The sequence below is a fragment of the Erinaceus europaeus genome, chromosome 5 (genome assembly GCF_950295315.1).
Source record: "Erinaceus europaeus chromosome 5, mEriEur2.1, whole genome shotgun sequence".
NCBI lineage: Eukaryota > Metazoa > Chordata > Mammalia > Eulipotyphla > Erinaceidae > Erinaceus > Erinaceus europaeus.
The window spans coordinates 117,432,982-117,448,801 of NC_080166.1; the positions used below are offsets into that span (position 1 = coordinate 117,432,982).

At 38.7% G+C, this 15,820-nt stretch overlaps 1 protein-coding gene across 2 annotated transcripts in view; it reads left to right on the plus strand.

The window, feature by feature from the left end:
* The window catches only part of HSPH1 (heat shock protein family H (Hsp110) member 1), a 39,052-nt gene that overhangs the window by 11,189 nt on the left and 12,043 nt on the right, over nt 1-15,820 (plus strand). For both annotated transcript variants that reach the window (XM_060191658.1, XM_007522404.3), the window contains exons 8-12: nt 2,738-2,966; nt 5,561-5,667; nt 10,064-10,197; nt 13,501-13,700; nt 15,420-15,551. In XM_060191658.1, coding sequence (XP_060047641.1) covers nt 2,738-2,966; nt 5,561-5,667; nt 10,064-10,197; nt 13,501-13,700; nt 15,420-15,551 — 802 coding nt within the window. The remainder of the gene's footprint in view (nt 1-2,737; nt 2,967-5,560; nt 5,668-10,063; nt 10,198-13,500; nt 13,701-15,419; nt 15,552-15,820) is intronic.

A 15,820-nucleotide genomic window follows, 5' to 3' on the forward strand; every position in this document is an offset into this window, starting at 1 on the left:
CAGCAGTAACCCTGGAGGCAAAAAAAATAAAATTGGGAGGGAAAGTAGAGACAGAGACACCTATAGCACTGCTTGATTGTTTGCAAAGCTTTCCTCCGGCAGGTGGGGACGGGGTATGAACCTGGCTCCATGCACAAGAAGGCATTTCCAACTGCCCCTCATGATAATGCTTCTTTGTGTGTGGTGGCAGCGGCGGTGGTGGAGTTGTTTGTTTTCACTTTTTATTATTCCTGGACTAGTAATTTAATAGTGACTCCGTAAAGATTTCATAAAAATTCTACATTAGTTGAAATGCTGAAAATAAGAACTAGATCATCTTGATGTAAAATGACTAAGATTTAAAAAAAATTTCTTTATTAGATAGAGACAGCCAGAAAATCCAGAGGAAAGGGGGTGATGGAGAGAGGGTAGGGGAGAGGTGGGAGAAGGAGGGGCCGGGTGGTAGTGTGCCTGGTCAGACACACATGTTGCAGTGCTCGAGGAGCCAGTTCAATACCCTGGTCCCCACCTGCTGGGGGAAAGCTTAGTGAGTGGTTAAGCAGGGCTGCAGGTATCTCTATGTCTCTCTTCCTCCCTGTCATCCCTTCCCTTTTGATTTCTGGCTGTCAAATAAAGATAATAAAAAAAAAACTTTAAAAAAATAGTTTAAAGGTGTGGGGGGGGCAAGAGATAAGACACCTGCCACACACTACTCATAAAGCTTTTCCCCTTGCAGGTGGGGACCAGGGGCTTGAACCCGGGTCCTTGCACATTTGTAATATGTGTGCTCAACCTGGTGTGCCACCGCCTGTCACCCCCTCCCTTTTTTTTTTAAATACCAGAGCACTGTTCAGCTCTGGCTTATGGTGGTATGGAAGGTTGAAACTGGGACTTTGGAGCCTCAGGCATGAAGTCTCCTTGTATAACCATTATGTTATCTACCCCTATCCTAAAATGATAGTCTTAAATAAAAAATATTTCTTCCAGTAATTAAAGAAGAACTGATTTTTTTCTCATCCCCCCTTTTTTTCTTGCCTCCAGGGTTATTGCTGGGACTCAGTGTCTGCACTATGAATCCACTGCTCCTCGAGGCCGTTTTTCCCATTTTGTTGGACTTGTTACCCTTGTTGTTGGCATAATTATTGTTGTCATTGCTGTTGTTGGATAGGACAGAGAGAAATTGAGAGGGGGAGAAGAGAAAGACACCTGCAGACCTACTTTACCTCTTGTGAAGTGATCCCCCCTGCAGGTGGGGGAGCCGGGGGCTAGAACAGGGATCCTTACGCTGGTCCTTGCAGCTTTGCACCATGTGTGTTTAACCCACTGAGCTACTGCCTGACCCCCCCATCCCCTTTCTTGTACCTGCTTTGTATATTTAGAAAAACAAGTTACCAAATACAGTGGAGTTAATTAGGCCTGTGTGCAATTTAGGTATCTGAAAAAAGAATTCATTGGGTTGACAAGACTTTTAACTGTTCAAGATAGTACATTGGGAATTAAGGTGACTTTTTTCCTTTCTCTTCCTCCCTTCTTTCCCCTCTCCCTTCCTCTTTCTTCCTTTTTTTCCCCTTTCTTTTTCCACAGCACTGCATAGCTCTGGCTTATGGTGATGCTGGGGATTGAACTTGGAACCTCAGAGCTTCAGGCATGAAAATATTTTGTGGCTGGCACGATAACGTAGTGTTTATGCATAAAGACTCTAATGTCTGAGGCACCAAAAGTCCCAGGTTCAATCTCCACCACCACCATAAATCAGGGCTGAGCAGTGTTCTGGTTTTTTAAAAAAATCTTTTGCATAACTGTTAATTCTGTCTCCCAGTCTTTTGTTTGTTTTTTCTTTGCTATTTTATTTATTTATTTATTTTGGACAAAACAGAAATTGAGATGGAAGGGGGGAGATAAGGAGATAGTAAAAGAAACATCTGTGATTTGGGAGGTGGCACAGTGGCTAAGGCACTAGACTCTGAAGCATGAGGTTCTGAGTTCAATCCCTGGCAGCACATGTACCAGAGTGATGTCTGGTTCTTTCTCTCCTATCTTTCTCATTAATAAATAAATAAAATCTTAAAAAAAGAAGAAAAGAAAAGAAAAAGAGACATCTGCAGCACTGCTACACTGCTCATGAAGCTACTCCCTGCAAGTGGGTTCCTGGTGCTTGACCTGGCTCCTTGCATATTAAAACATGTACATTTAGAAGTCAGGCGGCGCAGTGGGTTAAGCGCGCGTGGCACAAAGCACAAGGATCGGCTTGAGGATCCTGGTTCGACCCCCCCCCGGCTCCCCACCTGCAGGGGAGTCGCTTCACAGGTGGTGAAGCAGGTCTGCAGGTGTCTTTCTCTCCCCTCTCTGCCCCTCCTCTCTCCATTTCTCTCTGTCCTAACAATGACGACATCAATAGCAACAACAATAACTACAACAACAATAAAAAACAAGCAACAAAAGGGAAAATAAATAAATAAATATATATATAAAAGAAACGGCGTCGGATGGTAGCGCAGCGGGTTAAGTGCACGTGGCACAAAGAAAGCACAAGGACCGGTTAGGATCCCGGTTCAAGCCTTGCAGGGTAGTCGGTTTACAGGCGGTGAAGCAGGTCTGTAGGTGTCTCTCTGTCTCTTCCTCTCTATCTCCCTCTTCTCTCAAAATTTCTGTCTTTATCTAATAAAGAAAAAAAATTTTAAAAAAAGAAACATGTACACTCAGCTCCCTAACATGACTTTGCTAAAGATTTATAAAGTTTTCTTCTTTATTTGCCAAGGTCTCAATTTGAAGAGCTCTGTGCTGACCTCCTGCAAAAGATTGAAGTCCCCCTTTACTCACTGATGGAACAAACTCAGCTTAAAATAGAAGATGTGAGTGCTGTTGAGATAGTTGGAGGTACAACACGGATTCCAGCAGTGAAAGAAAAAATTGCAAAATTCTTTGGGAAAGATATTAGCACAACACTCAATGCAGACGAAGCAGTTGCCAGAGGATGTGCACTTCAGGTACTAAATGTTTCAGCCCTTCTTTCTCTTGATGTTCATTTCTTCAATTCTGTCTTCTACTTCATGGTGAAGTCATGAAGGAAGTAAAGTCAACCTGTGCCTAGTAAAATACTGCAGGGGACTCATTTAAAAATAAAATCCATGAGGTTGTCGGAGGATAATGGTCTTCAAATGTGAAACATACAGGAAATTTAAGATTTAAAGAATTCCTAAGCTAATGATTCTTGGACTTGAAGATAGGTGTAGGTTTGCATTAGGAACAAATTAGAATGGCTACCTGGTGTGATAAGCTGTTGATCTGGGTAAAAATTTGCAAGTTTAAGTTATTAATAAGTATTAGCAGATTTAGATATAGCTGTTCCCATCTTCAAGTTGATTTTAACTTACTGAAATTTTTGGCAAGGCAAATCAGGATAGAGTGATTTTAAAGAATGTTATGCTTATAGATAGTTCCAAGTTAAAAATGTTGAGTTTCTATCTAGGTAGCCTTAAAAAAAAATGGAGTCAGGCGGTAGCACAGTGGGTTAAGTGCACGTAATACAAAGCACAAGGACCCCGATTCAAGCCCCTGGCTCTCCACCTGCAGGGGAGTCTCTTCACAGGCGGTGAAGCAGGTTGCAGGTGTCTGTCTTTCTCTCCTCCTCTCTGTCTTCCCCTCCTCTCTCCATTTCTCTCTGTCCTATCCAACAACGACAACAACAATAATAACTACAACAATAAAACAACAAGGGCAACAAAAGGGAATAAATAAATATCTTTAAAAAAAATAATCTGAATGAAGGTACTTAGACTTGACTACCCTTTAAAACTAAAATGGAATAGTACTGGTTATCAATAATTCTCTACAGAGTTTTTTCTAGGATGATGACATAGTAATTAATTGTCTAACTCCCCAAAATATTAAAAGCATACTTTACAATGGTGAATTCACCTTCTTCACCTCATCTTGGATGGAGCTTGAAGGAATTATGTTTAGTGAAATAAGTCAGAAAGCAGAGGATGAATATGGGATGGTCCCACTCATAGAAGTTGAAAAATAAGAACAGAAGGGAAAACACAAAGCAGAACTTGGGGCCTGGGTCTGGTGTATTGCACTAAAATAGAAGTCTCTGGGGTGGGGGAGGGGAATGTTCAGGTCCTGGAACATGATGGAGGAGGACCTGGGTGGGGGGGCGGGGGGGGTTTAGAGCATTTGTTATGTGGAAAACAGAAATGTTACAAAAAAAGAGAAAAAGTATACTTTAGAATTAGAGCTTATTTTTGACTTCTTTTGAAAGGAGTTATGCTACTCAGAAATAGATTTGGTCATTTTTATATGGCTAGCTTAATAAATTGACCTGTCGTGCTGCTTACAAATTAGAATTTACCATTAGTTGATTTATAAAATTACTTAAAAACAACATTTTGAGGTTGGGAGTAGATAGCATAATAGTTATGCAAAGAGATTCTCATGCCTAAGGCTCTGAAGTCCAGGGTTCAATCCCTCATACCACCATGAGCCAGAGCTGAGCACTGCTCTGGGTAGGGAAAAAAAATTTTTTTTTGAATTTCGTTTTCAGTTTCTTAGATATCTGAAAGGTGATAAGTTGTTTTTGCATATATACTCACATTCTAAAGAATATTTGTTCTTATAAATGAAACTGCTGTTAGCACAGCATTTCTAAAAAGACCAGTATTTTTTTTCTTTTTAAGCCAGAGCACTGCTCAGCTCTGGCTTATGAAGGTTGGTGGTGCGGGGGATTGAACCTGGAACTTTGGAGCCTCAGGCATGAGATTCTCTTTGCATAAACCATTATGATATGTACCCTCTGCCCAAAGACCAGTATTTTTATATAAGCCCCTATGAAACTATATATCTAGTGATGGTACAGTATATAGGTCATAAGTAAACAGTCTTTTTTTTAAACAGCACTGCATAGCTTAACTAGTGCACCACTGCTGCCTCCCCCTAATTTATTCTTAAATTTATTTTTATTGTTTTTTAATTATCTTTATTTGATAGCCAGATATCAAGTGGAATGGGGAGATAGAGAGACAGAGACACCTGCAGACCTGCCTCACCACTTGTGAAGCTTCCTCCTATAGGTGGGAGCTGGGGGCTTGAACCCGCGTTCCTGCACATTGGAACATATGTGCTCAACCAGGTGTGCTACCACCTCCCCCCATTTTTTTAAATTACTGATTTAACTGTGTCATACAAAATTTTAAGATATCAGGTGAATTTTCATAGTGAGACATAGTGCATGTGAGTCACCATGCTCTTCTCCAAAGTTCTCCCCCTCCTACCCCAAACCATGTTTCTCCCCCTCCTACCCCAAACCACTTATCTGGGAATCCAGGAGACAATTTGGTTACTCCCCTCCCCCCATTTGTGTTTTATCTCCTTACTTATTTAGCATAGTCACCTCTGTCTAGTTCTAGTCACTTTTTTCCCCAAATGATGCAATCTCATTTCTCTTGATGGTGGAGTATGAGGTATATTGGAAACAATTTTATAATTAAAACCTACTTATCTCATTTGAATTGAATTTTGTATTAAAATAAGTGAAATCACTTCATGTACTCATGATAATCTTTTTTTTTTTTTTTTTAAGTGTGCAATCCTTTCGCCAGCATTTAAAGTTAGAGAATTTTCTGTCACAGATGCAGTTCCTTTTCCAATATCCCTGGTCTGGAATCATGATTCAGAAGAACCTGAAGGGTATGTAGCAGAACATAACTTTTAGATACTGTGTATTAGTATAAAGAATAAAAGTAACTATGCATTTATGTTAGTGTCTGATTATCTAGCTAAGATCTCTAACAACTAAGCTTATGAAAATAATTTTTCTAATTTTGTTGGTATAAATGTGAGCCAGAATTGATGATAAATCCTTGAATGTGTTTGTTCAGTATATGTAGCATGAACTTAATTACTTGAAATACTGAATACCCTTTTTTGGCTGATGGGAAGTGTTTATTTATAGCAGATACTACCTGTTAACTGTTTTTGTGGCTGTGCTTATGCTCTCTATCCCCCCCCATCCAGTACCTTTTGTATACAAACCCCCCCCCCCAATTCTTCCTCCAACCTTTCTGCTATCTCTCTTCCTCTCAGGTAATCTTGGTTCTGTTGTCAGTGTTGACTAGTTTCTTTTTATTTTGTTTTGTCCTTTGATCATTTTTACATCAGATTGCACACATGGGTGCAATGGTTCAATATTTGTCCTTTTTTTTTTTTTTCTTGTGACTTAACTGCATGATTACATTGAATTCCTTCCATTTTACTGCAAGTAGAAAACTTACTTTTTATAGCTAAACAGTATTCTGTTGTGCATCTATGTGCCACACCTTCATTTGTTCATCTGTATATGGACACTGTTTTTTTTCTATCCACTGTTGTAAATAATGCTATAGTCATTAATGGGAGGCATGTTACTTTTTTTCTTTTTTTAAAGATTTTATTTATTTATGAGAAAGATAGGAGAGAGGAAGAATCAAACATCACTCTGGTTCATGTGCTGCCAGGTATCGAACTCACGACCTCATGCTTGAGAGTCCAAAGCTTCACCACTGCACCACCTCCCGGACAACTGCATGTAACTTTCTATGTGAAATCATATTTTAGTAAATACCCAGAAGTAGGATTGGTGTCTCAATAGTAGCTCTGTTTTTAGCTTCTTGAGGAAGCTCCATACTATTTCCCAAAATGACTACACCAGTGTATACTGCTGCCAGGAGTGTACAAAGGTTCCAGTTTCTTTACATACTCAACAGCAGATGACATTTTGATGTAAGCTATTTTCACTAGTGTGAAGGGGGGTACCCCCTTGTGGATTTGATCTACATTATTCCAGATAATACAAGCATCCTTTTATGTTGGTTATCCATGGGGTTTAGTGCCAGCACTATGAATCCACCACTCCCAATTGCCATTTTTTTATTTTACTTGACAGGACAGAGGAGAGAAGATATTGGGGGAGGGGGGGTGAGGGCAGGCACATCTACAGGTGGGGAGTGGGAGTTTGAGCCTGAGTCCTTGCAGAGGGTGGTATGTGCACATAGTTGGGTATGCTATTGCCTGGTCCCCTGGATCCTCAGTTCTGTTTCAATGATCTGTATGTTTATTCTCTGCCAATAGTATACTATCTTGATAACATTAATTTCATAGTAAATTTGAAATCCAAAAATATTAAACACTCAGTGAAAATTTACTTTACTGCCATAGCCTTCCTGGTCCTAAACTAGATATTCTTGAGAAATAATAGCTTCACAAACTGACCTTCCTTCCTTTCTCCCTCTCTTTTCTTTCTTCCTTCCTTCCTTCCTTCCTTTCTCCCTCTTTTCCTTCTTCCTTCCTTCCTTCCTTCCTTCCTTCCTTCTTTCTTTCTTTCATTCTTTTTTTTTTTTTTTTTTTTTTTTACCAGGGCACTGTTCAGCTCTGGCTTATGGTGATGTGGGGGATTGAACCCGAGACTTTGGAGCCTCAGGCATGAGAGTCTCTTTGCATAGCCATTATGTTATCTACTCCCACCCCAGACTGATTTTTCAAAGTTTTTTTTTCTTCTTCATATTTTTAAAACACTGATCTATCAGAGAAAGAGAACCAGAGTATCATTCTGATATATGTGGTGCCAGGAATTGAACTGGGGGGAGGTTTTTTTAAATAAAAAGTTAAGAAAGAACTGTTTTCAAGTTTCTTGAGGTAGTAAGTTGAAGCTGCTTTATGACTAGTTACATTGAGTGCATTAAAGACTAATAAGGCCAAAATCATGTCAAGAAGTTACTTTAAAAAATTTTTAAATTTATTTTCCCTTTTGTAGCCCTCATTTTTCATTGTTGTTGCAGTTATTACTGTTATTGATGTCATTGTTGGATAGGACAGAGAGAAATGGAGAGAGGAGGGGGAGATAGAGTGGGGGAGAGAAAGACAGATACCTGCAGACCTGCTTCACTGCCTGTGAAGTGAACCCCCTGCAGGTGGGGAGCTGGGGGCACGAGCTGGGATCTTTATGCTGGTCCTTGCGCTTTGCACCACCTGCGCTTAACCCACTGCGCTACCGCCCGACTCCCAGCAAGAAGTTACTTTTAAGGTGGTGGTAGATAACATAACGGTTATGCAAAGAGAATCTCATCCCTATGGTTCCAAAGTCCCAGGCTCAGTTCCCCACACCACCATAAACCAGAGCTGAGAAGTACTCTGGTTAGAATAACAATAGTGGTAATAATAGTAACAGCAGTAGTAATAATATTATGAAATAAATAACAATAATTATCTTTAGCCTAACTCCTATTACCAGGAATGATTTTTTGCTTATTTATTTATTTGATGGATTATAAGAATGAGACGAGGAGGGAGTCGGGCAGTAGCATAGCGGGTTAAGCGCACATGGTGCAAAACACAAGGACCAGTGTAAGGATCCCGGTTTGAATCCCTGGCTCCCCACCTGCAGGGGAGTCGCTTCACAGATTATCTCCTCCTCTCTGACTTCCCCTCCTCTCTCCATTTCTCTCTGTCCTATCCGACAATGATGACATCAGTAACAACAACGATAAAAACAAGGGCAACAAAAAGGAAATAAATATTTTTTTAAAATGAGACAAGGAGAGAAAGAGGACTAGAGCTGTGTTCAGTTCTGGCATAAATTGGCCTTTGAACCTTGAGTTCTCTGGAGCCTCAGGCATACAAGTTGGTGCTCTGACTGGTGGGCCATCTCCCAAGTTTTATTGTTAAGGATTTAATTCATATGAAATATAAATAGAGAGTTTTCAAATGACAGAGAGAAAGCACCACTCCAGTGCATGTGTCACCAGGGCCTGAACTGAGAACCTTGGGGATGTAAGTTCTGTGTCAACACTTTCTTCAGCTGCTACAAGTGAAGTCTGACAAACTCCTCATTAGAAAATCTATTAGCCTGTCTTCATTGCCTCAGTACAGTGGTTCTCAAATCTTGGCTCCTGGTCCACCAGCACTAGCATAAATATCACTGGGGTAGTTGTTAGAAATATAAACTTTGGGGAACTAGGTGGTGGCACACACCTGGTTAAGGACATACATCACAGTCCTTAAGGTCCCAGGTTTAAGCTCCTGGTCCCCACTTGCAGGGAGGTTGCTTCACAAGTGATGAAGCAGGGCTGCAGGTGTCTCTCTGTCTCTCTACTTCTCTATCTCCCCCTTCCCTCAATTTCTCTCTGTTTCTATCCAGTAGTAAATAAATAAATACAAATTTTGGACCTGTCTCAGACTACTGAATGAGAAACTTTGAGGAATTGATAATTGTTCATTGAAGGGGTTAAAGTTGTACATATAGCTGTTGGCGCATGGGTACCATTTTATAAATCAGGTTAGCTTATTGTTGAATTCCTTATGTATCATGAATATTAGCCCCTGGTTGACTTTTGATGTATAAATAATTTCTCCATTTAGTAGAATGATTGTTTCATCCTATAGTTTCTGATCTTACATCAAGTTTCCAATCCCTTTTGAATTTATTTTTGCATTTGCCTTGGAGTTAGAAAATAACCAGTTTGTTTTTCTTTTTTTTTAATTAAAGAATTTATTTATTTATTCATGAGAAAGATAGGAGGAGAGACAGAACCATCCATCACTCTGGTACATGTGCTGCTGGGGATCGAACTTGGGACCTCATGCTTGATAGTCTATTGCCTTAGCCACTGCGCCACATCCTGGACCACTTTTTTTTTTTTTTTTTTTTTTTTTGGTATGGCTGTTCACACAAAGTTTGCTCAGTACCTTTTGTTAAAGAGCTCTTCCTTGGGAAAAAAAAAAAAAAAGCTCTTCCTTGCTCCATTGTGTAGCCATAAATTCTTTATTATAGGATAAATGTTGGCATATGTATGGATTTATCTGGGCTTTCAACTCTTATTTCTTTGATCCATTTTTTTATCCTAGTAGCATGCAGTTTTAATTGCTGTTGCATTGTAGTACTTTGAAATTGGCTTAACATGATCCCTTAATTTTGTAAAATTCAAAGATTGCATTAGCTATTTTAAGTCTTTTATGATTCCATATAAGTATTTTTTTGTTTTCTTAAAAAATTGTGAATTTTGATTGAGAGCATTAAATGCCTATTCTTTTTTTTTTTTTTTCCCTCTAGTGTTCATGAAGTATTTGGTCGAAATCATGCTGCACCTTTCTCCAAAGTCCTAACCTTCTTAAGAAGGGGGCCTTTTGAACTAGAAGCTTTCTATTCTGATCCTCAAGGAGTTCCATATCCAGAAGCAAAAATAGGTAAGGAATGTATACATTTACTGTTTTAGAAACTTGCTCTGTATGAACTTAAGTATCTTCCTTTTTTCTTTCTTTCTCTCTTTAATTTATGAGATAGACTGTCAGAATACTGCTCAGCTCTGGCATATATAGTATTGGAGATTGAACCTCAAGTTTTAGTGTGTGCAGATACTGTGTTCTTCCTCAGCCCTTAAGAATTTTTCATCTTAGTTCTGAGTGGAACAGAATTCCACGTGAAAACTTTTGGTTTAGGATAATGGTGATGGACAAATCTCTTCATATATTGAAACTTGCCTATAATAGATGAAGCACTATTTTCAAGTATATAGACTTAAGAACTGTTAAATATTTTTCTGAATAATACATTCTTACTTGAACATATTTTCTGTTGCTATACTTTTTTTTTTTTTAATCAGAGCTTTGCTCAGCTCTGGCTTATTGTGGTGCAGGGGATTGAACCTGGGACTTTGGAGCCTCAGGCATAAGAGTCTCTGCATAACCATTACACTATCTACCCCCTGCCCTGCCCCTCTACTTTTAATATTAACATTTGCTGTAGGTGGGATTTAACTTTGAATTTAAAGCCTGGCTTCAAAACCACTGAAATTACTTTTCAAGTGTACCTTTATATTGTGATATTTTTAAAGGTCAGTGTTTTTGGATACATTATTCTTCAAGGAATCTGACACGACCTATTGATTTGCTTAGACTGGAACCTTGAGTATGTGCAGTTTCACCACTCTGCTGGAGTGAGTACCTTTTCATTCATTGAGAGCGAGGAAGAGATAGTAAGCAAAGCACTAAAGCTTTTTCCAGTGTTCAAAGCTTCTTCATACTTCCATGTGGTGCTGGTACTTGAACCTGGGCCCCACACATGTCTGATGAGCTAGTTCTCAGGACATGACTCCCTGCCTCCCAGTAAAAGTATTCCTCAGCTCTGGTTATTGGCTGTTGCTGATGCCAGGACCGAACCTGGGATCTCTTGAGTGAAACCTTTTCCAGGCATATATGTATGTGCCCATTTGTTTTCCAGATGGTAGATTAAATGTGCCACTATTACTGGGCTTTTCAGGACTCACTTTGCTTTATACTGTTTTATAATGAAATCTGTCAAAAGAATCTTACTTGGATAGTTTTGTTTTTTTCTTAGTATAGGCTAAAAAGTTCTGATTCAGAGAAATTTGTTTTATGTATGTATAGATGGGAAAACAGTTGGAAAATTTTTGAATGTAGACTAAATCTTTGTTAGGTCTATGCATTATCTTCCCCTCAAGCAGAGGATGACATCTACGTTCTTCAGCATAGAATCTTATTTTCTGTTATTGCTAAAACAAAAGTTTTTATTTGTTAATGGTATTATCACTGGAGGTCAGTGAATGCATGGCTTTAGGACTCCCAGTATTTCTTCTTTTCACGTACCCACCTCCCTTCCTTTTAATTTGTTTAATTTTAATGACAGAGATACAGAGAAAGATCAGAGCACTGCTCAGCTCTGGCTTATGGTATAGCTTCAGGCATGAAATTTCTTTGTATAACTTTTATGCTGTCACCCAAATTTTTTCCTTTCCTTGTTTTTTGTTTGCTTGTTTGTTAGACGGCAAGAGATAGATAAGAGAGGAAAATAGAGATATAGATATACTTGCAGCATTGTTTTACTGCTCATGAAGGTTCACCTCTGTAGGTGAGGACTGGGGCTTGAACTCTGGGCCTCTCAAATGATAGTGTCTATGCTCTACTGGGCGAGCCACCACCTGGCCCTCTCAAGTGGTATCCTATATCCCACTCTCCTGTCAGTCTTCTTGGATTTCCCAGAGTAAATGCTTTTTATCTCTTGATTTTTTTTTAATTTTTTTTTTTTTTAGGATTTACTTGATAGGACAGAGAGAAATTGAGAGGGAAGGGGTATAGAGAGGGCTGAGAGAAAAATGCAGCCCTGCTTTACCACTCATGAAGCTTCCCCCCTGCAGGTGGGACTGGGGACTTTGACCCAGGTCTTTGCACTTGCTAACATATGCCATTGCTTGGCACCAATGCTTTCCTTCCTGTGTCCCTTCCTCTTTATCTCTTTCTTTCTTTTCTTTTTTTAACTTTAAAAAAAAAATTATTTATTTTCTTTTCTGTTGCCCTTGTTTTTTTATTGTTATAGTTATTGATGTTAGGACAGAGAGAAATGGAGAGAAGTGGGGAAGATAGAAAAGGGGAGAGAAAGATAGACACCTGCAGACCTGCTTCACCACCTGTGAAGTGACTCCCCTGCAGTTGGGGAGCTGAGGGCTCAAACTGGGATCCTTACACTGGTCCTTGTGCTTCCTTACCCTCCTCAATCCCCCCTATTGGGTAGAGCTGAGGGAAGGAGGAGATAGGAAGAGAGAGGAAGAGAAATCGATAGCACTGCTTCGCTGCTTGTGATCACCCCACTGCAAATAGAGACCCAGAGTTGGAACCTGGATCCCACTGCATGGTAACATGTCTGCTCTACCAGGTGAGCTATCGCCCCACCCGTAAAGTCTATACTTTTAACCAGTAATCAGTGATGGAACTACACTATGATTTTAGGCTTTGATACATGTTTTAGCTCACCTCTCCTTTCTAAAAGTAGAAAAATGTTTTTATTGTTAAGCTAGAAAAATAGTATCTCTGGGGGATCAGTGGTAACACCTTGTTGAACACATGTTAAAATGCACATGAACCTGGATTTGAGACCCTGGTCCCTCCCTGTGGTGGTGATGGTAGTTGGTGGGGGGGACTTTATGAGCAGTGAAACAGTGCTGCTGGTATCACTCTTTCTCCCTCTCTATCTACTCCTTCTATCTCAGTCTCTCCTTGATCTCTATCCAATAAAATAAAAAGAAAAAAATAGTATCTCTGAAAAATCCTGTAAGATTAAAATGAAGCATGGGCATGATATCATATGCCTTAAAATTCCAATAGATTCTCATATCTGGCTTATAGTCACCCAGCTGGAAAATAAGGTAAGAAGAGGCAAGGACTGCTTTTTTCCGTGTCTTACACATAGTGTGCATATTAGAATTGTTAATTAAAAAGTCACTGGAGTGCCCCTGCTTTTGAAGGTTTTATGACATACGAAGTCTAATCTCAAATATACTGTGTACTTAAAAGTCTTGTTTTATTGGGTTATATTTATTGACTACATTAAAGAAGGTAAAATACAATCCAGTTGATTGAGGAAATGAGAAAATATTGGGATGGCTGTACTTTCAAGCTTTCTTCCTTTTAAATTACTATTTCATCTCTTTTATAGAGATTAAGTTTGATTCTAAAATTGTCACTTTCTTTTTCTAGGTCGCTTCATAGTTCAGAATGTTTCTGCGCAGAAAGATGGGGAGAAATCTAGAGTGAAAGTCAAAGTGCGAGTCAATACCCATGGAATTTTCACCATCTCTACAGCATCTATGGTGGAAAAAGTCCCAACTGAGGAGAATGAAGTTGAAGCGGACATGGAATGTCAGAATGAGAGACCACCAGAAAACCCTGATACTGATGTAAGTTTGTGGATAGGGCTGTGGGGTTTGAATACACAGTTCCCTTAATTCTAAACTAAAGGAAAGGGTAGGAATGGGTTAAAATGCTTTTCTCTTAATTTTGATTAGAATTTTGGATAATGGTAGTAGTAATTGTTAGATTATTTACAGTCTAGAATTTTATAAATTGTAATTCAGTTGCATATAACTTAATTCAAACTGACATATGATAGTTTGGAGTAGGTAAAGTTCCTTTGAAAATTCTTTTAAAAGATTATCTTGAAAAGTTAACTATTAAGAATTTTTTCTTTTTTTAAAAAAAAGACTGTTAGTAAGCTTATTTGGTAAAATATGCACCTACATATTAGTTTGACTTCTAAAATTTACAGTTTGTTATTTTGTGGAAGGAAGAAACAGGAGTGTTTGTATAAAGAATAGAATGTTTTCACTGTTCATTTCTTAAAACATAAGTACTAGTTTTGCATGGTCAAATTTTAGTAACAATGATTATAATTTATTAGGGATAATCAAATAGTTTAAGAGTCAAGGCATTCGTTTAGTTACCTTGTGAGAAAGTGTGATACCTGTGATTGGAAAACTGTTTTCAAAATTATAGTTCCTAGGACATTTAAGGAACGTTGACATCTGAGCTTTAGTTTTGGTACCTAGAAAAGGACCAGTGAATTAAATGGCTAGTGCCGTATACTGTTTCATTTGACTATAGACACCCCAGAAGTGCATTGCTTATTTGAATACTTATGTGCCTGTCTTTAGGATCTTGAAGCTCTGAAAGGAAAATTCGAGGTACTTCAAAGTGGGTAGAAAGTGGTCAGATTAGAATATTAGCATATTTGAGGCTTCTTAAGATGGGAAATAATCTTAATAACAATCAGAAAACAACACATACACATAACCCCCAGAGACTTACTGAGGACTAAGGTCTGCTATAACATGTAGGATATACTCTTTAGCCTGAGTTCTTTTGAAGTAGGAGTAACTGGATCACAAATAGAAAGTGGGGACCACTTGTCTGATTTTGGAAGCTAAGAAAATGGGGACAGAAAGAGCTTTGCATCTGAAATAATGAACTACTAAATAAGTGATAATTGGCTGGGTTTTTAGATTTATTCATATGAGACAGGAAGAGAAACCAGAATACCACCCTATACATGTGACATTGGAGGTTGATCCAGGAGACTCAGGTACTCTCAAATCATCTGTCAAAGCCAAATAAATGATGATGATTTGCTAACAAATTGCATTTCAACGTCCTGGGCTCCACAAGTTGAACTATCTCTCCAGCTGCAATTATCTAATATATGTAATTGTTGAATTCAGTGAAACGGATGTATGTCAAGATATAAAATGATTGCTTGTGAAATTAGATTTTGGAAGCTCACTTCTGAGAGTATGGAGTAAATTTCCTGTCCTTTTGTCGGTGTATGCATCAGGCTAGGTGAAGACTCTTACAGGACAGATCTTGTCATCACATTAATCAGAATGCCTACTACTTGTGTTTAACTATATTAACTGCTAACATTAGAGAATTTCTTGCAGGTTTGAAATTTTTAAGAAGTTAAAAAAATATTTTGTCTTCATTTTGCTTTTATCTAGTATCTTTCCCCTCCACCTTAAGATTTCAGAATTTTGAGTGTACTGTCTTTGGTTCCCAATAACCTTTTAAATTTTATACGAGTACACCAGCTTTCTACATCCTTTGTGCCTGGGCTTTCATTTCAGAAAAATATCCAGCAAGACAACAGTGAAGCTGGAACACAGCCCCAGGTACAAACTGATGCTCAGCAAACCTCACAGTCTCCCCCTTCACCTGAACTTACCTCAGAAGAAAACAAAATCCCAGATGCTGACAAAGTGAGTGACTCTTCTAGTTCATTCCATTAGACAATGTTGCAACATGTAATCATTAATGATATCATTAAATCTGCAGTTCTAAGAGCAAGCCCAAGTTATTTTACTCTGTAGGCTTTTTTTCTTTTTTAATTCTTAATGTGTTTTCAGCTAAAACCAGTGAGAATTAACTTAAAAATCATCTAAAGGCAATAAATATCCTGCTTTAGACCCAAATGCTTCTCTTGATTAACTGCCACTCCTGGCAGCAAAAGATGAATGCAGAATATTTG